The sequence below is a fragment of the Pagrus pagrus genome (assembly GCF_965226575.1).
Source record: "Pagrus pagrus genome assembly, chromosome: 6".
In the NCBI taxonomy this organism is placed as follows: domain Eukaryota; kingdom Metazoa; phylum Chordata; class Actinopteri; order Spariformes; family Sparidae; genus Pagrus; species Pagrus pagrus.
Window position 1 is genome coordinate 3,778,587 of NC_140190.1, and position 26,756 is coordinate 3,805,342.

Genomic DNA, 26,756 nt, shown 5'->3' on the forward strand with positions numbered 1-26,756 from the left:
TGTTCAACCAGCCAACGTTTCCATCCATAGAGCAATGTTGCTAGCAATGCTAGATCTTCTGCAGTGTGTCATCACTCTGAATAATTGATAGACCTCACTGTGAACAGTAAACTACTTTCTACTTTGAATTTTGCTAAAACAAAATAAAAACATTTTTTTTAAAAATGTCAGAACCTGGCAAATAAAACCAAACTACTATTTGCATGCAGGTCTCACTTAGAAGTGTATACAAAGCCTCTACATGTGTCCAACACTTGTGTCACCTATGTAATATTTTGCTATAATGTCAACGGATCGGTGAGATGATCTTGCGGTTTTGGCCTGATCCCATTTGCCGCTGCAAAGGGTACCAGTGATAATAGCTTTGGCATATTGGGGTATAGGACTATGTGCGTGGGTGTGTGTGGTTAGATAGCAAATGTGTGTAACAGACAGATAGAGAGATGAGATGGATTTAGTATTATGGGGTGATTCCTGCTTTCGAGAGCATAAATCCCCTCTTATCTCAGCATCATTGCCGCAGGCCTCTACCACACTGCCACCTTCTGCTCCTTCACTCAACTATCCTGAGCCCTCTGTCTTGCACTTGAGCCTCCACTCGCTCCTCTCCCTGCCTCCGTCCTACGCCATCAGTTTTTTTGGGGGGGAGCAGGGAGTCATCATTTCTTGTCGCCAGCATGTTTTTCCCCATCGTACGTGTGCTCAGTCTGTCCATTTCCATTTATTCCCCAATAAATCCAAGCAGCTGGTCACTGACTGGAACACTGCTTTCTGCTGTTTCCCATGTTGCACAGATAACGGTCACGCACACAGACAGACAGGTCGTCACTGTTATGCACCCATGCTTCCTGAGTGTGTCACACAGACAATCAATGATGCACCTCACCCCCCAAAAAAAACCAGTGGCCGAAGCCATGAGCACAATTGATCCTTCAGTGTAAGGGAGGCAGATTGTGCATGTGTGTGCCTCTCTTGCTGTGGTATTGTTTTCAGTTGCAAGCTTTAATCCTCATGGTGTTAGTGCTATTTCAGAAAATTTCAGTGGTATTGGATTGTATGGTGTTTTTTTTTTTAGTCAGATTGTTTTATGAGTGTCTTTTATCGACACTTTTGGCCACTTATAGGTTTGTAGACTCTTGTCTAAGTAGTAGGTGCCTGGCAATGGATATCCTTTGTGTGACACTGGATCTAAATTGCATGTCAGAACCCATTCCAGCCCTGGCAGAGGTACTGTTTGTTTTTGGAGTACACATTTCGTGTGTGTGTGTGTGTGTGTGTGTGTGTGTGTGTGTGTGTGTGTGTGTGTGTGTGTGCCCGTTTGTGTTTTATCCCCACTCTCTGAAGACGGGTACCTGTGTAGACCGAGCTTAATGTACATCCAACGGTTCTGCAAGGTAGGCTTCTTTTTGAAGTGTTTCCATTACATCAAATGAGGACGAGAGAGGCAGAGAATGGGCGCGAGCGTGGGAGAGAGACAAAGGCGGAGACAAAGAGAGAGAGCGAGAGAGATGTAATCTGTCTCCAATCGATTGGCTGCACCTCTGACCACTCTTGGGATCCCACTATCATTTGTTTCCATCTGTCTGCCTCCTTTCATTTTTTTCCCACTCTCTTTAATACCTTTTCTCCTTATTTTTTCTCTTTTAATTCCCATTCAATTAAGGCCTGGTTGTATTGGCTGGCCATTGGTTAATTGCTCAGGGGCCCTCCATGGAGATCGCCAGACCTTAACGAGATGACGCGCTCGACTTCACAGCACTCTCAGCACCACGTGTGTGTGTGTGTGCATCTTTTTGCATCTATATATGTCTTTTTTTTTATAGCATTTATCAGTATTTATTTATGTTGTCCTTGCTGTGCAACACACACGCAACCACATTGTAATCCTGCATACATAATATCCTTGTTATTATCATTCTTTTCACACATATTTTAAAGCTTCTTGTAGCATTGCAAAATCATACAAAAACAATTCATGAATCCATGTTTCCCTATCGCACTACTGGAAATGCCCCTGTACCCACTGCTAATATCCCAGTAATGACTCACCAGCAACTACAGACCAAATAAGTAGCACCTACCAGCCATTTACCATCCATCTGCTCCACACAAGGTAACAATGTCTCAACATATAGCAGATATCAGCTATCATTTTGACATGGAAAGTGATAGGTAACAGAAACAAGCACCAAAGATGCACATACAACAATGTCTCAAAACATTTTCTAGCAATTATTATATACTTAGTAAGGTAAGGTCAGATTGGGTACATTTGTCCTCGTTATATATCCTTTTGCTTTCTGTTTTTTTTTTGCATCTGCACAATTTTTTTCAGGAATGTGGCAAAACCATCTCAGCATTTAAGTTTCAGAGTCTTGCACGTTGCTGAATTGAGTCTTTCACATTGATTAAATACCCTCTTTGCTTCCTCATGTCTGTTTATATGTGTGTTCATGGTGCCCGCCTCTCTCATCTTTTCAGCCCTTTTAGATTGATTAATTCACTGAACACACCCTGTCCCCATCAGACCTTGGGGCTTTTGGCTCTGACTCTATCTGAGTGGTCTGTCTGTTGACCAGACAATTACCCAGCTAGTCAATCACTACCTCTAAGGGGTGTTACAAGACCCTGTTTACTCTGGCAAGGCTGATGGATTGTAGTCGGAATTAACACACTTGCACACGGGCGTACACATACACACACTTTTCTGCTGCTTCCAGCTTAATGTTCTTGCTTCTCATCCGACTTGAAGTCAGAATCTTCCCTAAAGTGTAAAAGGACTTAACTCTATGACTCTGAGTCACAGTGCCCCTGCCAACACATCATAAACTGCCACTTAAGCTTTTTGATTGGCTAAGTCGGCTCATCTAAAACCATTAAATTTTTATTTGTGGTTAATTATGGCCTTCTGATAGACCTTATTGACAATAAAATAAGTTTCTCCCAGCTCCTAAAAGTTACCCTTCACATTAACAGAGCTGCACTTTAGGGATTTTTCATGACTGATGTATGCTTGTGTGAAATACAAAGATTTGTTACCATTCAAACCATCAGTGAGGTCAGCCACTGACCTTGGGTCCAAGTCCTTTCTTTAAGTCAGCGTTCCACTTCATCCTCAACGTGTTTGATGCTGTTTAGCCAGAGCTCTGTCAGAGCCGGTCAAAGTCTTCCACACCAAACTGGAAAACCATTTTTGTATGGACCCGGATGTGTGCATGACAGTATTGTTGTGTTTTAGAAAAAAGAAAGAGCCTTCACAAAACTAGACACTTTATAATGCTGTAAAAACTTAACTCCTGTGTGTAGTTCAGGGTAGGTGGTTGGGTGGCTACACCTGGGCTGACATGGGTAAATAAGAACTGGATCTTTTAACCTGTTCTGGAACCATTTTCCTTTGTAAGAACTGAGATCCTGACTGTTCTGTGAAAAAACCAATAAAGAAAGTTTGAATTAAAAACTTGACTCCACAGAAACCGATTAAATAAAATTCACCAAAACTGTCTTGGTCCATTTTCAATTGGTCTTAATAAACCCTCAATTCAGTGAGTTACATACATTTTCTATTGTTTTCCCAGCTATACTGTCCATCATGTAACAAGCTTGGATTGCACCACACCCACAGCGAGTGGGGCTTACTCCTCTAACTATATCTTTACATAGTAAATACTTATTAGCTGCTTTAGGGGCCGAAGGTGCAAGTGACCAGCACATTCTCTGTCCTATACACACACACATACATTCATCTTAAACCAATTAATGCTGTTGGGTGAAAATCATAGCTGAAGAATGGGACTCATCTGTGCCTGAATTCCTTCTTTGTCTCGCTTCCTCCTTTCAACTTTCCAAAAACATGCAATTCTTTCTATCTTCCTCTCTCCTCCTGTCTGTCTCCCACTCAGAACTAATGCCAAAAGTGAAACAAATTTCCGTGGCAATTACATTGCGAGGCCACGGAGGGAGAAGCGAGCGGAGCAGAACAACTTGAAATGGCTTTATAGAAAGGACTCCCAGGCCCTTTAATTACACCGCTATTGATTGCTGTGTGCAGGTTTCTCACATTCACTTACGGCTTTTTCTTCTCAACTCTGCTTTTAATACCTGCAGATAACGGCGCTGAGACGCTTCCGATTTTAGACACTGTGATTATATATCAGCTCTTTTCATTAGATGGCATTTATGTTTTAAATGGGGGGGGGGGGGTCCCTGGGGCTGCGTGTGATTCATTTATCGTGGCAATAGGTTGTATTTTAAAGTTGTTGATGTCCCCACTGAAATATGATTAATACATTGTATGTGAAATATGAAAGAGAGATGTGGAAAGAAAGAAAGAAAACTCTCTCACTTGAGCCAGCAGGGAAAAAAACTCACCAAAAAATGACAGCTGTCATGTTCAACTAAACTTCAGCCTGTTTGATTACACGTCACATTTATTGACAAACAACAGTTTATTCATGCGCCCGCTGCTAACGTGCAGTGTCTCTGGCTAGTAGCATAAAGACTGTTGGTGGAAGGGAGAGAACAAGCATTGGCTTCGTCCAAAGTTAGAATAAGACGAAGCATCTGCAACTATAGTAGCTGCTTTGTGAGTCAGTGCTTAGGTACAGCGCTTCATTAAGCTAAATGCACAAGTCATATGCTCACGTTGACAATGCTGACATGCATGCAGGTGTAATGTTTGTAATGTAAGTAGCATGAACACAAAGCACAGCAGAGGTAGTCATCACTGAATACACAGACATGAGGTTTATAGCAAACTCCCAAAATGCTTCACTTTCTCTTTGAGCAAATCTTCACCAAAGAGGAGGCGGATCAGTAAACGGTTAAAATAATTTTTGTAAGAATAATGTAGGTTGTTTGGGAAGGCCATTGTAAATTTCTGTAAGAGGACTTGTTGGACAAAAAAGTTCTTTTTTCTGGGTCAGTCATGTGTGATGTTCCTCGGAGCAGACAGGGGTTAACTATCTTGTTTTCAGAGACTGAAAGGCGGTGCAAGGGGAGGACCTGTCTGTCTAACCAGTCTGCCACACTGCTGCTTACAGGGGAAATCATGAAATCCATCAGTAGGAAATGGGGCAAAAGCACCTTAACATCGCACCTTTGGCCAATTCACTGTTCATTTGAGTGACTCACGGACACATTTCTGCCATTGATATTCACTGTGTTGCTGTTATTGTATAAGAAGCAGATAGAATAATATTCAATCTCTCAGGAAGAACCTACTAAGAAGGGGTATGGAAATCTATGAAAGCTGGAAAAGGCAAATCAAACATGTACTTTAGTCCCTGTAAATATTTTCATAAACTCTCAAAACTTAACTCAGAGTCACCCCTTACCTGTAGCGGCAGCGCTATCTATAAACCCATTCATCATGAGGTGGAATTACTCGATGACAAATCTCTCTCGCTGCTCTCTGTGCGTACGTCTGCAGAGTGAATACACAAACGGGCCACATGTTCCATCCCTGCTCTTTAGCCAAAGTCATTTGTGCCAGTGTCAAAAGTGATAAATGGGTTATGTGGCGCCTATGAGAGAAAGCAGTGAATTTTTATAATGTATTAAACAGGAACGAGAGGAGGGCGAGGAGACAGGCAGGGAGGGAAGAAGGGCGGGAGCGGAGCGGCGAAAAGTGGGCTGTCATGCTGTAGTGCTGTGCTGTAGGCAGGGGACCTCTGTCACACACGGTTTGAGGCCCCTGCTTCACATCTTCACTGGCAGCTCGTCTGTATTTCCCTCAGATATCCAGCCATCAGGCCCCCTAGAGCTCACAGCCGTCCAGCAAGGCAGCAGAGCTGGAAGACACAATATCCAGTGACTGCTCTGTCAGACGCATCGAACAGTCACTGTACAGTGTGTGTGTGTGTGTGTGTTTGAGTGTGTTCTTATTTTGCAGTTTGCATTTTAGACATTGACATAAAGGACATTGTTTCTCGTAGAGGTCGTTTTGATTCTTCCTCATTTCTTTATTAATCTAAACATCAGATGAACACGATGATGTTTTCAGTGTTTCTGGCCAAGATGTATTGTGGCTAAAAAATGTGAAGACATTTTTTCGGCATCTTCTGAAACCTGTGAATCCATCACATAGCTTGCATTTTGATCGCAGCTCTTTTCAGTCAACAGGAATGTGTATACATCCACCACATACTTGTACTTAATGGCTGAAGAGGTCGACTGTCAGCGACTCCCAAAGCAACATGACCAATGCAACATACCAGGGGCAGGCGTCCTGAATATTGGTTGTATGGTCGCAGTTTGGTTAGGTTTTGTGTATAAAAACGTATTTTTTTTCTAGGATAACATTGTGGTTTGGGTTAAATAACTATGTTATTTACTGAACATAACTACGGTGGTAAGTTCAATGAACTTGCCGTTGACTTTTTCTTTCCATAAGATACGAACAGCGGTCTCCTGAGCGAAAGTCCACGAGCCATCCACCCCCATCCTTTTCCCTATATACTACTTCAAATATTTACTACTGCCACTACAGGTGCCCGCCTAACAACAAACCTAAATATGGGTTGTAATAAGCTGCTTACACAGTTGACCTACATGGTCGTGTTTCTGATCAGGATGGGCTGATGCATTATTGGCTTACTCACTAAGCATAGCAGTGCAAATGGTACTTATGACAAGAGGTTTCCTCTTAGTAATGAGCTTTTGTGTGTGTGTGTGTGTGTGTGTGTGTGTGTGTGTGTGTGTGTGTGTGTGTGTGTGTGCGCGAGCGTGAATAGCTCTCATTCAACTCTCATCCACTTGAAATAATCCAATTATTCCTTGAGAGTGAGACAGAAGGAGTTTGATGAATAGAAATACTGTGTATGGGAGTGTGTGTCTGTGTTTGTACTAACTGTACATGTACTGTATATTTTATGAAACCATGTTCTATGTGAATACCAAGGATGTTTTATTGAACCCGGGATACAGTGTTGGAGATGGAGCCCCCTTCATTCCTATGAAAGCTGCTCAGTGGTGCTTTTGAAACCAAAAGCGCTTGACTTCCCGGGTATGAAAATACCTCTTCTTTGTTGTGCAGCCCATAGAGTATGGGCACTGGATACTGACCTGACCGAGCAAGTGAACTTCCAGTGTGGAAACAGAGTTATGGCTTGTGAAAAACAATATTATATATAGATTATTTTGATCGCAAAACATATAAAAATGTAAACTATTGGTCTTATAGTAATTCTCTCTGTTCAAAGAGATGTCCATTATCTGTAATTAATGGACAACCCATAGGCCAGAGTTGTGCATCTCCACTATTCACATTAACATAATGATTGTTAGCTAATAATTGTATTAATCAGTTTTAACATGACATCATAGAGTGAAGTTCTACCTTTATGAAAGCCATGTTGGACACCAGTGTTACACATTAACCTATACTTGTTCTTTCCTCTGTCTTTCCTGAAACCCTGTCTCAATACATTAATATTCAACTGATTTGCAGTTAGACTTTTTTTTTTCTGGAAACATAATACCTGCTTTTAATTGTTTTTATTTTACCAGCATAACAAGGAAACAATTGTATCGAACCCATCTGAAAAATGTTCTCTGCTGTCAAATGTTATCTATCAGCAGATTTCATTTATTTTCCCAGAATGTTAGACGATTCAGTTCACTCATACTTCAGACCTCTCTGCAGTAGAAGAATGACAGACTATCTGTATTGGAAAAACATTGCAGATGAAAGTAATCCAAGCTGCAAAAACATTTCTGACATAACATAGTTTGCAGCGTATTAGTAGTATAAAACATGTTTCGTAGGCGATAGGGTTCAAATATAATCAGCACTTTAAGGACAAAGTGGCTGCTGACTGGATGAATCAGTCAGTGATGCTGGAAACTAACCGGTTGATTGGCTGGAAGCTGGACTTATTTTTCACCCTGCATTTGAGCAATCGCACACAGTGGAAGATTTTCACTTACCGCTGCTTTCCTCTGATTTTAGTTTGTTTTCCTCCCAGTCTGGAACTCTTAAGCTTAAACAGCAACAGCGTCTTTGTCAGAGCCTGTGAGCTGTGCTGTTTCTCATTTCTGCCCTCTCTCTGGGTGATTACTAACAAAAATAAGGGTTCAGTATCCTCCTGTATCATCACACTGGGGATGAATTTGGATTCAATATCACTCAACAGCTTGCATAGCAACAGCTTTCAAACTGGCCAAAGCTTGTCAAACAGAATCATCGTAGCTCATCTCAAAGTTTGTCTCTTCTTTTTCCTAGAACGAAAGAAGATCACTCTGACTGTTGGAAACCAGCTGTCCTACAAGAAAATCTACAATGTTGTGGGATACCTGAAAGGAAAAAGGAACCCAGGTGTGTACACACAGTATGCTTCAACATTTTGTCTTAAGGCTCCTTGTCTCAATATGTCAGTATTTGAAAGGGCAGTGACAGACAGAAGTATGACGGTACCATGCATTCCCTCAGTTAGTCACTCTAAACCATCTCATAATCTGGATTTGGTTTAGTCAAAAACTGACACTCTGGGATTGAAGGTAGGGTCGACCGCCATCCCAAAGCATCAAAGTTTTTGACGAGTTCGGAATGAAACTCAAAACTTTACCTTTCTTACAAATATCACCTTTAAGTCTAGTTTTAGTCAACAAAAAAAAGATGCTGTCTAAATTTAGCGTCAGACGAGCAGCAACAATGCTTGTTATATGTGTAGAATCTCTCAACATCCCAACAGCAATCAATAAATCCAATGCTCTGACAGATAAAAGAAAACTTGGATTGAAGTCTTTACCGAGGCTCAGTGGATGTATTGCTAAAGCTACTGTATCAGCGAGCTAGTGGCACAAGAACAGAGACTATTTAATCATACTTAACCTCTTGTCCTCTCTGGTTTCTCAGATTTAGCTGAATTAGTCACACTGTCCACAGATGCAGTAAACATGTTGATGTTATTCAGTTAAAAAATTGAGTTGCACCCAAAAATAATATAATTGGCTCTACCACCATAATGGCCTGCCATCATCAGCATAATCCATGATGTGTATGAATTAAATAAAAACAGTGCAGGAACAATTTAAAGGAACTAGGTGTACCAGTCCAGTGTTCCACAAATACTCTTAGTCTGAAGTGTATTTTAAACAGAGGAGGCGCTAAGAATGACTCAGCTCACTGTGTTCATGATTAGACATCTGAACTTCTGGCTCGTTAATAAGCTTCAAAATGGAACAAAAGAAAGAAATCCCAAAATACAGCAAAGGAGAACCTGCAAAACACTACTGAGGATATTACAGAAGTATCTATCAACCCAACCCAGAATAAATGTCGACATTGTTTGTTTCTGCAAACCACAGATATGTTTCATATGTAGCCAATATGTTGGAACTTGATGCTTCTTTATGTTTAGTTTTCAATTTTATGTTGTGACAATGCTGTGGTTACAGGTTAGGTTTAGGCACTGAAACAAATCTTAGTAAAAAGATCATGTTTTGGCGTTATACACCTGTTGTGTTGCCGCAAACATGACTGAAAAAATCCTAACGGATTGGTATCGGACAGTGGTCCCTCTCACCTAGCTGTCACGCCACCGCCATCCACTCCTTCTCCAGATAACAACCTCTACTGAAATACATGTAATCTGAGCAACATGGCTTCGAAAAAGTCGATATGACACAACCCACAAAACAGGCTCTGTGTTTACATTAGCATGTTAATGACTTTAGACAAGACTACCCATAAGAGAAACTCGGTAAGACAATATGTTTGTGCATGTTTGTGTCTTCAAGCTAAATTTTACACATGCTCATGATTGTAAAGTGTGTGTGTGTGTGTGTGTGTGTGTGTGTGTGTGTGTGTGTGTGTGTGTGTGTGTGGTGACTAAGAGGCTTGCTAAGAATGTAGCCTCGTCCTCTTAAAGGTGAATGTTTTCTACTTGTCTTTGTCTCCTATCATAGTAAGTGGAATCTTTTGGGGTTTTCAGTTGGAAAATAGCTCATTTTTGGTTATTTTCTCATACTTTACATACCAAAGTAGTAATTTATCTTCAATTAGAGTTGAATTAATGAATGAACTTAAAAATATAGCAGGACACTCGTCCTGAATGAACATAATTGTATGTTGCTGCCCAAGTGGAGGAAATCTTAGCCCCATGAAGCATTGATTTTTCTGGCCACTAAGGGACAGAAGAAATTAACAAAAAACAATTTTAGAAATGATAAAGCTATTATGGCAACAGTATGAGCCAATGCATCCTCTTACCTAAGCAACTGAACAGGTCAACTGCCAGTAACTCCCAAAATTACATATATTATCGTCCCTACTGCAGTGCACCAGCGACAGGTGTACTGGACCTACGTGAATGATGTAGTTTGGTTGTGCTAAGGCAAGAAAACTACTTGGTTAGGTTCAGGAAAACATTGTGGTTTGGGTGAAAGTAACAAATGTTATAACTTGTAACAGTAATACGTATGTAAGTTACGTTATGTATATGATGTAACTTAACTACATAAATAAGTTAAAATAACTGTTGACTTTTGGTTTCACACTGGACACGAACAACAAATCATACTGGACTACTGGATGAAAGTCATGTTTTTGTTTAACCTGACCATCCACCCTGATCTGACTTCCTCCTTTGCTGCCGTAATACCTGCACAATCACTAGAGGTCAAGATATGATAATAAGCTGCTTTGACAGTTGACCTATGTGGTTGTTTTTCAAGATTTTTCCAGGGTTTTTCTGATGAGGACAGACTGTGTTATCCAGTAATTATGTTTTTAGGCATGTTTTTTTTGCAGTTTTTATCTTATGAATCCAAAAGGCCCTTTTTGGAACCCTTTTAGCTCTGTTTTTGGTCTCCACCAACTTCTCAGGGAAATAACTGCTCTCACTAGAAAATGCTCCACTATATTCACCAGCTAGAGTCTGACTTTGTCTGCCTGTCATCTGGTGCTTGATCGATGACGTACAGCTTTGCTTCTGAAAACTGTCTCCAACTGCTGCTGGAAAATGGTTGCTGAAGGTAGAATATGAGAGCGGTTGATGCAAAACAGTGAAAGATACTCAAAAAGCTCTGTACATGAGGTCATCATTCTCTGCAGGTTGTGACCTTGAAATCACATGTCACAATTTGATCCGTAGTTAACTTTACCATCACTGTTGCTCTGTGTCTTCCTGTCCTTTCCTGTCTTTTTAGGTTATTTTAGGTGAGAGCTTTTTTTACTACAGGCCATCTGTGACATATTGAATGACTTATAAACATAAAAACATTTTAATTTTCCATCAAGACAAGGTTAATAGGTTTGGGAGGTAACACAGTGGAATATTGTTTAAATGAATCTGTTCTTCGTGTTGCTCTCCTCCCCTGTCAGCTCAGGTCATTTCCAACCATATTCTGCCCTTTGAATGTTTAAATGGCACCCCAGCCCTCTTTTGCTTAGCTGTATTTGCCCTTATCCTTTTTTAATTGTCATTCTGCAGAAGAGAGACCCTTCATCTTGTCCTTGCCTCGCCCCCCACAGTAGATGTCCTCTCTCACCCTCCCCTCTACTTGTACCAATGCATTACAACTGTACCTGTCCTGCCCAGTCACTGGTGGAAAATTACCTTGCTGATTTACCGTGTGATATTAGGCAGCCATAATGGACCACTAAAGCAGATAATATGGGCCACAAATCTCCGGAAGGAGAGACACTTTAACTGGTTGTTGGCGTTTGATCATATGTCGGTTCCGGCGCTCATTCATCTCGACCTGGAACAGAATGAATATTCATGCAAGGTTTGAGTCATACAGCCCTCAACAATAAAGAGGGCTATTTTGCATTAATCTGTATGCAAACAATGCTCAAATAAAATGCTGTTTGCTTATGAGGTGGGACAAACTGCGACATGAAAGAAGCCCTGTGGTGTCTTTCAAGAGCATAAAACTAACAAACTATTACTACACAGCCAATGGCAGGGTACTCAACACACTCATTTAAATAACTCTCAGTGGGACTAGTTCTTAAATGGAAGTTAGTGGTGCTTTTGTTCCCAATATTTCTCAAAATCCTGACCATTAACCATCAGTTTTTAAGTGGCATTGGAAAAAAAAAGCTTCACCTGGCCTCCTTTTAGTAGTGTTGATATGATTATCTCTTTTGTAATGCAGCACTGTTACACCACATGAGATAACATTCGCCAGAGGGGCGTTTCACAAAAAAACTCAGATGGCATCCAGTGATTGCTGTTTCTATCCGAAATTGGGAATCTGAGAAGTTGAGACAGTATGGAGAGCGTTTTGTTCTTCACACTGTTTTCGTCACCGTCCATGTGTACAGTCAATGTAAATGCCTTAATGTAGAGAGACTTCTTAAAAGTATGTGTTGTTAACCACATTTATACAATTTATCATGTCTTGCTAAAAATAGAGCTTTCGGGAGCTTGACACAACTTGACTTGCTTCTTTCTGACTGACCAATACTGGATTTAGGGGGGAGGGGCTGATGTCAATTTTGCGGGTTCAAAAGTCCAAATACTAATATTTTGACAAAAAACACATAATACAAATGAATAATCTTGATATGAATGTCTTTGGGATGTATTTTTTTTACAAACATTTTACAGTTTTCACTGCTCTCTGGTGGACAATCTATGTAATAGTGACACTGGTTCTCAAATTATTGATAAATCTGCAACAAACTGATGGCAGCCAGCCTGACCAAATAATCAATCTAATATAAATTTAGATTACACCTTATGAAATAATTAGTTTTATGCACACAGAACACTTCACAGTTCTATATTCCTTACCTATACCTGTACAGATCTCTTCATGGTCTTGTAATTAAATTAACATGATTCTGAGATTAGCTTGTAAGGCCTGAGGGCAACTGTGGGAGCAAAGGGAGAAGGTGTAACAGGTAAGAGAAATATTACATTTGTAACATTGGCTCTTATTAGCTAAATATTTATAGTTGCTTAAATGTGGCTGACTGAATGATTCCTACTGAATCCTAAACAGGTAATTAATCAATGAAGTACATTCATATTAAATTTGACACGAAGCCCTTGATTATAGAGAATAAATGTGAAAATGAACTTCAAATCAAGATGCCAACATCAGTTAGCTTCATTTACAATACCAGCTTCTCCTGGTCGATGCTAAATTAAAAATTTGATTTTTTTCAAAAACCTTGTATGTAGTTGTGTGAGTTGAGTTGTGTAAGTTCACTCAGTTTGGCAGTAAAAATAACAAATGTTGTAGACTACACTTCAAGGATACGGCTGGCAATTTTTGTTGTCAAAAAAATCTCAAAACCAACAATGCACTGGCTCGTCGGCCAAACCTTTCAGACTTTCAAATATGCCAGTAATAAACAGTAAAGTCATACACGGATAGCGTAAGATACAGGGGTACAACAATGAAAAAAATAAAAAGGGTTAGTTTAAAATCTACATGCTGATAGTGTTGGAACCAATAACCAAAAAAAAAACACAAAGCAACATATTTGAGTACAGTTTTGTGAGTATTCATGCCCAAGAGATTCCAAATATTGTGATCAGAGGATACAGCTGTCTATATAATGCCAAATCATATACGCGGGGAAGGTACGGAGCATCACCGTCCACAATCAAACACTTTACATCAGGCCATGAAAATAATGGATAAAAAGCCTGTCCGGTGGCGTCACTGTCAGATACTAAAAAAGATACAATCTACTTAACTTTAGAGCTTTACATATATCTGTTTTTTCAATTTACAATGTATGAATTTTCAAATGAATCAATAGTCTAGCCCCAGAGCATCTTGACATATATATCCAAAGACAAGACAGTAACAGAGCGACAAGGAGCGTGGTGAATGGCAATGAAATTAATATTGCATCGTAGATCTAAATTTGGACAATCGGCTTTCTCCATAAAAGGCTGTCAACTGTGGAACACATTACCAACTGAAATCAAACTAATTTCAGATACAAAATCTTTAAATATCTAATTCTTTATTGATGTTTCTAATGAACACCAGTCTTTAGATGCAGCCACTACACTTCCTAGTCTGATCACCTGATGGTTTCATGTTTGTCCAGGGGTCTGTGTCACCTCTATGACCATTGAAGTCAAACTATATTTAGTGCTTTGAAACAATTTCAGTTAAAGGAAATAAATTCCCCACCATTAACTGCACTGAACCTTAGTTGGTGCCTGCTGAAGCGTTAATGATGTTTCCTGGCCTCAGGGCAGCAAGAGCACAGATTCATACATTTATTTATGTTTTGTTTTTTTTATTAGTAAGTGTTTCTTAGAAATGCTTCATTTAACTTTTAGTGAGTTAATCTCTTCTGAGCAATAAGTATTCGGATTGAAAAAAAAATTAGAAAAATAAAGCAAATTGCTCTTTCACATGTGACTGATTTAAAGCAGTTTACAGTAATGGTTGATTTACCCTGGAAGCCGCTCTCAGTGCAATAATATGTTGTCAGATTCTTGGGCTAAGCTAGCAGGCTTCTCTAAGCACCTCTTTCCTCAAACAAAGTCATCAGCGCTCTGTGTTGGAGTGATGAGGTTTGGCTCTGTTCTCCTCTTTGCCCGCAGGAAGCTGCTTTGTGCATCCATACTCAACACGCTGTCTTTGTTGAGAATGTAAGGCATACAAAGAAGCCTGGAGCATTCATGTTCGTGTGTTCCTCTGTGTGAGTGTGCTTCCATGAAGAATCACACTTAGGCGCCGTTCTTATTATTTAGTGATACTGAGCTATGGTGTTGTGCATTTCCATTTAAAAATATATATATAAAAAAATATATATAAAAATGCATAATTTGTTATGAATGTCTGCTGTTCAGAGTGTCTGAAGTTATGTGCTCGGTTGTGGAAAATGGCGTCACTCTGGTGCTCATCAGTTCAGGGATCTTGTTCTTGTTCTTTGACAGGTGAGCAGTAACGTGATTGGTCTAGATAACCACATGACAGACAGGTGACATGATCAGTATGAGCAGGTTGGTAGTCACATAATTAGGCAGTTAAAATCAAAAGATTAAGCATGTTTAGCAGAAAAATATCACAGACAGTAAGCAAGATTAAAAATAATATACATACGCAAAATCTTCAAACCTCAGAAAAGCAACAATTACTCATTTCTCAAATGCCCAAAGTAACTTTTTCCAGACTTTTAAGGCCTCAGATGCCTTGGGAGGAAAAAACGTTATAATAAAGGAGAAAAGTCTAGTTCCCCATTCAAACCTTGGTAGCATTCAGTGTATATATCCACAACGATCCTCTTCGTAAGAGCCTTTTTCATCTGTCTCCTGCTCTTACTGAGTTTCCTATAGATTCTATGTCTGATATCTTTAGCGTACTGTAACCCTCTTCATACAAAAAAGAGAGGGGGAGGAACATGCCATCTTCCCAAACAATGTAGCATTTAATGAAAATGTTCAAGTGTCATTGTACCAAGAGTTAATGGTAGATAAGTTTATAAATGAATCTCTCAGTTATCAAATATGTCCCCGAAGTTGAATGCAACAAGGTCAAACTGATTCAAAGGGATGAATTAAACTCTAAAAGCAGTAAGAAGGATTGTACACTGTAAATAGGATTAATCTCTGTACAGCTGAATCACATTTATTTCATAAAGGTTTCAGGGTTTCTGAGTTTTGATGTCCTTAAATTAAAAATATACAATAAATATAGAGAGTACATACAGTAAGCACATATAGAGGGAGGACAAGTTTGTTCCACTTTCGTTCCCATGACATCCGGAGATTACCAGGACACCTCGCACTCCTTATTGAATTCACATTTTAAATCTGCCTCTGATGCCTAAAATGAATGTAGAATATTATCCAAGTGATGGTAAAGAGAAAAGCTGCCTTTTCTCCCTCGTTACTCGCCCGTTTCCCAACAGTAGCAGGTTTTTTGTTGGTGCAATTAATCTGTCCAATCAGTGAAAGTGTGTGTCAGTAAATGGTATTAGCAGCAAGTGACAAAAGACCCTTTTTTGCTCTGACAAGTCAAAATGTCTGTTGTGAAAAGCATTTCTAACTTTCTCACTTTCATACAATACCATGAAAAATATCGATACTTGATTCCATGTTTGATAACATGGGGAAAGATTGAAAGACAACATTGAGAGAATAAAACTTAGATTCGTCTTAAAAGATAAATATTAGAAGACTTGTGTACTGTGTGTAAAGCACAACGGCATCTCAGCAACAGCTCAGAGCCGGCCAGCTTTGGAGGAGAGAGTTGGTGCAGAGCCGGACCTTCTGGAGGAATAAACACCCAGAGTCACGTTGGATTCTGCTCTGATCCAGAGCCTTCAGACCAGTTATTTGGTCCTATCGACTGAAACTCTGCTGAGATGTCTCAAACCTCATAGCTCTGAGCAGGATTAGCTTAGCTTTAAGAATTACAGATGGCAACAACTGGACAATGCACTTATCACCATAAGGTTGTTGGGCCATCTTGTTTAATACTTCAGTGATGATGAAATAGGACTTGTCATCAACTATCAAAATCCTCTCTAGAAGTTGGTGTGTCGTTTCTATCAGGTGCTTCGGGAAGTTTGTTGAGTATAAACCTGCTCTGTAGCATCACCTCCATACGAGCGTGCTTGTGTCCTTGTTCATTTGCCTCAAAATGCTGTTTTCTGTGTCAACCAACACCTGTCGCCAAGCCTCTGCACTTGCCACCTTTAATGAGCTATAACACCATAACAAAATGGAGCGAATAAGACGAGTGATGAGAAGACAGCGCTATGAGTAAGGGAGGCGAGGCGGCAGCGGTGTGTGTGTGTCAACTCGCTGTCGGCGAGAAGTGACAGCGGGAAAGCACAACTGGTACAAGTGTGTCTATACTGTGGAGAATGAACACTGAAACTGCTACAAATACTCAACAACATCACCACAACTGCTTTGACAAGAACTAGAAACTTGTTTCATATCTGCCCTCTCGGCTGCTTGTTAAAGAAATATATCCACTTCACCTTTATCTTCTCTTTCTATTTGTTTACAGATCGCTACGTGCTGGTTGGCAGTCGTCATGACAGCGACCAGGGAGGCGGGGCTTCAGCGATCATGAATCAGCTCATCGCTGCGCTGACAGAGCAGGCCAAACGAGGATGGGTGCCGGACCGTACCACTGTGTTCTGCTCGTGGGGAGGCTCGGCCCTGGGGAACATCGGGTCCTATGAGTGGGGAAAGGTCAGCGAGCACAATGGCAATCTGCTTCATTAAATGTCACTTCAGGGTTACCAAAGGTTGTGGCTCCGGAAATGATTTAAAGTGAGGCATGTGAAGGCATGGCCTGAAACACAATTAACAGAAGTGACAGGCAACCAACATGTTTACCAGACCATTATACAGTACATACTGTGTAAGGATCAACAAACACACAGAGGAACCACACTTCCTATGAAGCCCATGTGTATAACACATTATAACACATTATGAACATACTTACAATGTGTTTAAATGTACATGTAGCGCTGTATAATCAATTTCAATGTCTATAATGCATCAATAACATCCTCTTAATGCATTATAGTGTGCCTAAGTTATTTGTTTTACTAAAGATTTATCTGCTTTACTATATAAAAGCAATCACACATATTCAGAATGCTTTATACCAATAATCGTACATTGTAAAGCATTTTTTGATGACTTGTAATATCAAGTATTAATACGTCATAACTGAAGCTCACTCACTATTGTTGCAAGGATCATAGTGTATTAAAATCCACATAGTTGTAATACGTTATAATATTTTTATAGCTCATTAAAATCACCATTAGTGCTTACAACTATGATAGAAACAGTGCTATTGGTGCATTATAACGCACTATAGGAACGTTCATACTGGGTAATAATGCATTAGAGACATTATAGACATCATAGCATGGTGTTACCACATTCTTCCTTCTCCATCATGTTATTGTTTGGGCTTGTTTGCAGTTAGCTCCTAGTGGCACAGGTTAGAGGCTCAGGTGAGCGGGGCACAGAAGATCCAGGTGATGCAGTGCAGTGGCAGGGGTGCGGGAGGCTGGGTCGTGGTGTGGCCAGAGAGTATCCAGGTCACTGGAGAAGACGAAGAAAGCAACAAATTAGGTTCACCGGAGACAAAAAGGCAAAAAAGCACCAGGAGACCATGTGGCACGTCTGGTTGACGAGGAGGCCAGGGCTTTTTAACCTGGCGCTGATTGCCTCAATCTGCTAAAGGTGTGTGTGATCAGCCCAGCAACTCCACAGCACCTCTGAAACACATAAGCACAGAAAAACCACCCAAAAAACAGTCCAAATGTAACACTTGTATATCATTTTTCAAACGATGTCGAGAAGAAAGAGGCGAGGCGATGAAAACTGTGGGTTCTAATGCCAGATATATTCTCCATGCAGGATAGGAGCGGTGCCACAATAGAAGGATAACACGCTGCAATCAGACGATATTGTTTCCACTGAGTTGGTCTTCTTCATGATTTATTATTCTTATTGTCACAGCTCCGTTTGCTGACAAAGACTTTCCAAAATAATTGTAATAAAAACACGTCACTTACGGCAGAAACAATGTTTGTGCAACAGTCGTAGATGCTTACATAAACTCAGATCTCATCACAATTTAAGTTTTTCATCAGATGGTTTATAATGACATTAAATTACATTGCGAGCTGCAGCAGAAGACAAAGAATAACAGCCAATTAGAGGACAGGACCATAATGTAATACTGGAAGAGACACTTATGTGGACGTGAGATAATGACAATAATGATAATGTGACGAGTGTGATGACAACAGATAAGGAATTATGAATATCGCTGGCGGTGTAATGATGACAGCCTCTGTGTGTGTGTGTGTGTGTGTTTGTGTGTGTGTGTGTGTTCAGGATAACAGTGTCGTCCTGAGGAGCAGTGCGGTGGCCTACGTCAGCCTGAACTCTCCGGTCAGAGGGACGGAGACTCTCAGAGCGACAGCCTCTCCAACACTGCTGCAGCTCACTTCAGATATACAGAGAGTAAGTAATCAGTGCTGATGGCTCTGTCATGAGTGGTAACATCAGATGTACAGTGTTACTCGCACTTTGACTACTGCACCACACCTTAGATATCGAGGGTTACCTGCAATATTAATACCGCAACAAATAGCCATAGTCTTACGTTGAGTAATTGGCAATATTCTTTCTTTAAACAAGCCCCACAAGGGAAACTGTGATGCTGAAGATGTGCCAGCGTTCGTCCACTCCCGTACGTCTAATGACAGGCAGAAACACTGCTGCTGGCTATTTTTTTTGCTAAATTCTGCCCAAAAAAGTTGCGAGATGACATCACAGGCTAATTTGCATGTGTGTGACTTCATTACCTAATAATTTAATTTTTATAGAATGAAAACAGAAACGTCAGAGACACTGAGCTGATCTGACTCTAATTAGCTTTGCCGTTTGTTATTATTGTTTTTGAAGTCGATGTCATCTCCTACATCATCAACACTCGTTACTGAGACTTGTGCAGACTGTGGATTTAAAATATGTTGGTCCAGACCCTGAAATGAACTCACTGTAAAAACAATTCAAGGGACATCATGCAGAACAAAAGCAGTGGAGAGGGACAGTCGAGGACAAAAAGGGGGGTGAGTAATTAGTTGTTAGTAACATATTCACAAATCATTCACGTTTCTGTCTGGCAGCTAATGAGTTGTCCAAATGTGTGGCTGCCCTCTCCTGCTCACCGAACTCAGTCAAAGCCACACGAGAGCATTAGTGTGAACTGACTGAAGAGTATTGGGGACTCTCTTCATGGTAGCTGAACTATCAGTTGTTGCTCGGTTATAGCTTAAGGGAAAGTTGCTAAGTTGGCAACATTGGGCGGAAAATCTTTAGCATTTTGCGGAGATGCTACGAATCAGAAGTTATTACAATGAAAGCAGAGCAGAGGACCGGGGGACAGGTGAGACAAGCAGGAAACACAGGAGCAGAAAACAGACGACCCAACAAAGAGTGAGGGGGAAGAAAACAGGCTTTAATACAAACTTAACTAACGAAGGGATGAGGTGCAGGTGAGAGACACTGGGGGCTACTCTACTACTCTAAATAATACTTGCCTTTACCCACTTAGTCATTATATTCACATCAAGGATGAATATTCATCAAAAATCTCATTGTGTTGATATATTGTGAAAGCAACAATAGTCATCCCTACAGTTTTGTCGCAATATGGAAACTGAGGAATAGTAGCACCCTTTATGCTTCATTATACAATGCAATATGAAGCAAAATAATAGTTAGATCATTAAATAATGATTAAAAATTAATGAATTAAGAATATAATTATATAAAAGTACAAATCAATTGTAGAATATTTGATTTAAAGTATAAGTAATAAATCATATCAGCACACGTGTTACTGTACATACTACAGTGTCTGTTCGCTACTTTCTTTGACTTTTCACCCATACCACTCTTATTTTACCTCATCAGTGTTCCTAATTCTGTTCCTCTCTAATCCCTGCAGCTCCTATACTTCCCTTCATGCTCTCTTTGTGCTCTATCTCTGCTCTCTACAACAGCTCGACATGAGAGATAACACAATATCGAGAGAAAGATAATCACAAGAAGTTCAAGTGTGTCACCTGTGCCGTGAGAGGGGAAAGGATGACACTGATCTAAATAAAACTAACTTCACTCTCAGCCCGTCCCACACTTCACATTCACACACAATCTGCAGTGGCCATTCTCCTGATTAAGTGTAGCAGCTCTGTGATTCAGCCTCCCAAACTGTCTCTTTATTCCAACCCGGGGGTGTTTTGTAGATATGTTAAACCCTCGCAGACATCTTCTTCTCAACTTTCACCATCTCTTTAAACTTTGAAAACTTTTGCCTTTAAAAAAAAATAAAAACGCACACCTCGTCGTCACTCTCTCTCATTTCCTTCCTCCGCCTCCACAGCCTCCTCCTCCTTTTTTTTTTGTTCTTCCCCTTCTCCCTTAAGCACTACATGCCCCTCTCTCTACATCCCTATCTCCCCGCCATGCTCCCCTCTCTCTTCCTATCACTTCTTAATCTCCTCTTTCATCAGCAGCAAGCGCCACATCTCCCCACCCCTCTCATTTTCCTCATTAAAATCTCCCTACTGCTCTGCCTTCTCTCTTTGTCTCCTCGGGTTACGCTATACAGTAATTTTTATTTGTGTCTTTTTAGTTAGTCATCCATCCTCTGGAAGGGTTCATGTTCCTGCCAGGCGCCCAGGCAGGTACAAGAGGTCAGGAGTGGACAGATAGTACAACGTAATGTCCCTTCATCCCTCTGCTCCACCATAAACTAACTAATTAGCAGGAATGGTCTGGTCTACCTGTGACATTCAGCTGCTGCAGCCTCTGCCATATAAAGGGAGAGGAAGAAAAAAGGAGACAGAGAGTAACTTCTACTTTTGATGTCCTTTAATGAAATATCTTTCACAGGAAAAGGAAAAAAAAACAATGTGCAGTGTACTTAAAACTCTGCTTCTGCCCCTGCATTTCCTATCAAAGTCATTCAGTCTGTCAGGCTTCACGTTAAGCTTTTCATGCTCGTAGCAGCGGCAGCTCGAGCGGCGCCTTCTTTAGGGAACGTGCTGTATATAAACCTTATGCTCAGGCATCATTCTTCCTGGTCATAAATACCCCGGGGACATTAGTGCAGTAGGAATGAGGAAACTTACAGGGGGCTTGTATAGAGCATGCTTCAATCTGATTGGCTTCCTCCCCATTGCCTGAGGACAATTCCTCACTCAACTCGACATTTTTTCGATTCAAATCCTGCTTCCCAGAGCCTAATTGCCTATATATTGCTCCTTGTGTCCGCTCGGATTGACGGTGCATCAACCCCACCTGTAAATTTCACAGCGTTGTGTCTGGAAGCCGGCTCTGCGCCAGAAAAAGCTGCATTTTGGAGATCAGTCACGAGTGAATAATTAAATCATTGCTTACAGATTAGAATGGGGTTTTTGTTTTGGTTATTATGAATAAATAATGCTGTAATAATGCATAATGGAGCTAATTTGCTAATATTGGCTATTTACTTCACTATATCTTGTTGACCTGTAGTATGAACTCCAGAGACCAATTAAACGGCGAATAGTAATCGAGACCTTTGTTAAAGTGCCAGAGGTCTCGACTGTTGCCTGATAATGTTGACAAGCCAGTCCCCTTGAAATGTCCCTGCATCACTAAAGATGTATAAAATAAAACCCTGTAAAGATGTTTAAATTGAGGTTTGTCTGCCCGCAATCCCATCTGGAGAGGGCAGTTGGAGAAAATAGACAACAGAGCTTTTAATCAAGAATGAAGTCTTGCATGCTCATTCTCCCATGGGCAGTTCAAAATCAGCGTGTCTCATATCCGAGACCGTGGTGATAATTGAAAGCGACAATGTGAAGTGCTACTGCCAGACAAAAGCCCAGAACGTGTTTTGTGCAAACACGCTCACTCAAATCCAAACTGAGGGCACAGAAAGTAAAATATTTTATATAACACTGAACCATAATGCAAGTTAGATATTATAATGTTGTTGACTTTTGCTTGAGGAAATTCTCCCTGACTGATCCTCTAAAGTGTTTTTATTTTATTTTTCTTTGATTCCCAACGTTCTGTCACTTCCTTCTTGGATCGATTAATATTCACTTACAGGTACATGCTTACGCAGGATATTATCCTCCAGTCGTTCATTATTTTTCACTTAGCTTTTTTTTATAGATAAGTATCTGCTATCACAGTTTACAGACTAACCTCTTGCTTTAACCGCTGTTGTGCTAATACTAGGCGCATCAAGATAGACAGTGATAGTGCAGCGAATTCTCCAGTTGCTGTTAAACGACTGCAGAAGAAGAGAGCGCAATGAGATGACCTCATTTAAAGAGCGTCAGTCAAACCTCAAACGAACAAAAAGGAGGAGTGCATACTCAGGAACTGTGCCTTTAAACAAGCCGTCAGGACTTACGGAAAGTTGTGATGTCACAACTATACAGTCATCACCCTCAGCTTCGCCTGTAGCGTGGTGTGGTTGCAATATATCAGCAGAGCCCATGGGGGAAACACGGCGGGCATCGGCCTGCTCAGACCTTTAGTGTAGCAGCGGCTTCAGTGGACACTAAGTCACATGCTTCATGAAGGTCATGATTTATTTACTAAATCTGTTTCCATTGTCTTTTGCATCATTTTGTTTTTGCCTGCACACCAACGTTTACACCGAAGCCAAGCTTTTTTTTGGCAATCTTTCCTTTTATTGTTTCATATCCCAACATTTCCACTCAGGCTGTCTCTCTTATTGAATTTGTATCACTATGAAATCCTTTGTGCTGCTGTGACTCGTCCTTGTAGGAGACTCTAACAGCATGCTCAAATGTTTCCATGTAGTCAACTTTACAGTCCCAACAGTGTTTCGGTGCATTAACAAATCAAAGGGTAAAATACATCATTACAGCTCTGCAGAGTAACACTACCCTAACCAAAGATCCCTCCTAGAGTCCCTCCTCAGTGTTTACTTTTTATTTACCCTCCCGTCTCATCTTGCCTCGCCTCGTTGTACCTAATTCGGTGGCAGCTGTATCTCTGGCACACTCTATTGCTCCTATTCATCATCTGAAGAGTCTCTGAGCTGCCCCAGGTACGCTCCCCACCTCCCAATATTTAGAAACAGATCTAAGCATGTCGTTAATCATGTTTGCGCAACCGCCATAATACTTCCTACTTATCTTACTTTGCTGGGATCTGTCTGCCAAATCGAGATGCTGCGGCACTGATAGTTTTGGAATGGGTGCTTGGGAACCAATTATAATGCAACCAGATACGTTCTTTTGAAGGGGATTTACACTGTGAGTGGGGACAACAGGGGGGGTAGATGGACAGAAAAGGAGGCGAGTGGAAGAGAAAAAAGGGCTGAAACAGAGAAACAAAGGGAAGCTTTGGTGGCTAGAAGAATACAAAACAAATGGAGAGAGGCTTGTGCTTTAATTGGATATTGTTTCCAAAGATGTATGTGTGTCTGGTCTCCAGTCGGCTTGTGGGTGGCTTGTAGCAGGTAGCTCCATTTGAAAACAAATGGTCACCAGTGGACGGCACATTGTTAGACTGAAAAAAGACCAAAGCAGCAAATCCTTCATCTGCCCTCTCTCCAAGAAATGTCACGAACCCGTGCAGAGGTGTTGTCTCCCTTTGTCTTTGTGTGTGTGTGTGTGTGTGTGTGTGTGTGTGTGTGTGTGTGTGTGTGTGTGTGTGTGTGTGTGTATTCTCGGTTGAGTCGGCTACTGTGGTGAGATTTAAACCCCTCTGAGTGGGGACCTGAGCTGTGTATATTACGGGCTACAGTGTCAAACTCAGTGTTGTTCATACGAGTAATATGTTTCACTCCAAACGTGTTATTAGTGGTAATTTGGAGATATATTAGTTCGTAGTGTTGAGAGCATACATTGTAATTATTCTGTACATTAACTCGTTTTTAATTTCTAATTTTTCTTTCAAATATGTTGTGAAAAAAATCCTTTTAGGAATATGTTACCTTGCAATTAGTACCAAGATCCAAAAGGAGCTCCACTCTTTTGTGTGTTTGTGTTTGTGTGGATGTCTTAACTTTACGTGATAATTACTTACGCTTGAGGTCGAGAAACAAAATAGGGTGAGAAGCACATAGGTGGATGCAGTTGTCTTCGATCAAGCTGACAAATGCTGTTAATGAACAACTGAGCAGAACTTACTGGATTGTGACATTTCTTGGTTTCATTTATAAGACTTTGATATGGGTCGTGCTTTGTTGACCTGTGAGGACATACTCCGTACTGCAGTGTGCACTTTGATGAGGCAACCACCTGATTGGACCACAGCCGTTTCACCCAAAGGCCCAAGCAAACTACTTTCTCTCTCTATGGGCTCCCACATGAACACATAATAATCTGCCAAAGTTAGAACAGTTTTGATGATTTCACTGGAGATTCTTGTTTTACAGTTTTTGTCCTTGGTTTAAAACGAGAGGGGCACAACTTTTAATAAGACATAAAAAAAATAGGTACTTGTTCCCCAAAACTTTACTTTTGTCTCTATGTTTTTAGGACATGATCTGATTTTTAAAGCAGAAAGTTAAACTTTAAACCAAATCTGTTGGCTGCTGCTACTTTCTGTTGACTCACATGGTCATCGCCCAAATCTGCTCACATTATGTCACTGCCAGTTTATGAGCCAATTTCGTCCACTGGTCCTGTCTTCACATTAAATTTCCATTTAATAGGACTAGACCATGCTCATCTGGTATACCAACTCATTCCCATTCAATCAGATTGATTTGATTAGAGAGATTCTCCAGCGAGCCTACAGTGTAATGAACACACGCACTTTAAGTAGATTTGTGAAATATTGATGAAGCACGTTGCCAGTGGCCTCACTGGAGGCCGTAATTGTTTCAGTATGAATCAGGAGCAGAATTCGTTACCCATTGTACGCAAGTGTTTGTTGTAGACACACATTACATCCCAATCGTGACACATTTAACCTGTGGTGCAAAATTCTGAAGAGCACGCCTCAAAATCAGCTTTATGCTGCAGCAAACTCACTCAGTGTTTCTCTCCCTCACCCACCTGTCTCTGCCATATTGACATCAATGGAGTCCGGCAGGCTGATGGTATTTTCATGCACAATCCTTTCAGGAATGAACAGGCGTAGTTGTAATCCTTTCAAGTGAGTCAAGGCTGATTAGCGCAGGAGTGATGTCCGTGTTTTCCTGTTTTCAGCGTCTGGTTCAGAATGAGAAACAGGGCGACGTCAGGACATTTTAAATACAGAGAACAGAGTTACCTCATCATTGTCAACAGCTTTAAGTAAGTCTGTACTGTACGTGTCCTGTAACTATCTACAATGATATACCCAGTTAGCATTTATAAGCAGTACATAGACATTTCTTAAATGGTTTATGATCCAATATAATGTATTTATAAGCAGATTTAAGTGTTTCATATTTGAAAATCAGTAAAATACAGTAAAACACAGCCATACTAATATGAAAAAACGTCTTCTTAGGATTATTTATACTTTTAAAAATATGTCATTATAGCTACATACAATTACATTATATTGTGTTAGGAAGCACTGCTTAAATACTATAAAGGTGGAAGAGGGACTGATTGACTCTGTCAGAAGTAGATCTGTGTTTGGATCAACCGGACAGATATGTATTTTATCAGTGAAATTAGCGTGCAAACCAGGTAGCCCAGGCCCACCCTGTCTCCTAATACTGCTTTTTACCTCAAGAGGTGATGGTCAACCATCTCATAGTTTCAGCTGGGAGATGTTTGTGAGTTGTATGTGAGCTCTCTCCTCCACCACTTCATACCTCTCCTGTACCTGCCTGCCGTCGCCTCATAGTCCTTATTGGAGCTCCTGTAAATCACCTCTGTACTGGCAAACTGGCATTCATTAGTCTCGAAGGCCGTGTTCAGTCCCAGTCAGGTTTCGAACTTAGCCCCTTTGAGTGCAGTCAGCTCACTGGGCGACTTACTGTAGCTCCACAGCTAATTGAGGTACTTGCTAATGGCAGCTAATTGCTGCAGCCAAAGATAGCTACAGCAAAGAGTTTAATTAGTAGCAGCAGGCATTCATGCTGCCTCCCTATACTTTTGGAGCTATCCTTGAATTTGAGTAGAGAGGGCAGTGTACTCCTGCCACCTTCTGTTTCTGGCATCAGAGCTTGGTCAAAATTCACAACCCACATTCAGTCCAAACCTTTGCCAGCGATGCCCGGTGTATACATTAACAGGATAATACAGTATGAAATACCATGAAAATGCAGAAAGAGTTTCACTCACTGGATATAACAAAGGA

The 26,756-nt window shown here is 40.7% G+C and overlaps 1 protein-coding gene across 8 annotated transcripts in view; it reads left to right on the top strand.

Annotated features, from left to right (window-relative positions):
• Positions 1-26,756, top strand: part of naaladl2 (N-acetylated alpha-linked acidic dipeptidase like 2) — a 445,610-nt gene that overhangs the window by 295,367 nt on the left and 123,487 nt on the right. For all 8 annotated transcript variants that reach the window (XM_084354597.1, XM_084354602.1, XM_084354598.1 and 5 more), the window contains 3 exons: positions 8,222-8,314; positions 16,945-17,132; positions 18,807-18,935. In XM_084354597.1, coding sequence (XP_084210723.1) covers positions 8,222-8,314; positions 16,945-17,132; positions 18,807-18,935 — 410 coding nt within the window. The remainder of the gene's footprint in view (positions 1-8,221; positions 8,315-16,944; positions 17,133-18,806; positions 18,936-26,756) is intronic.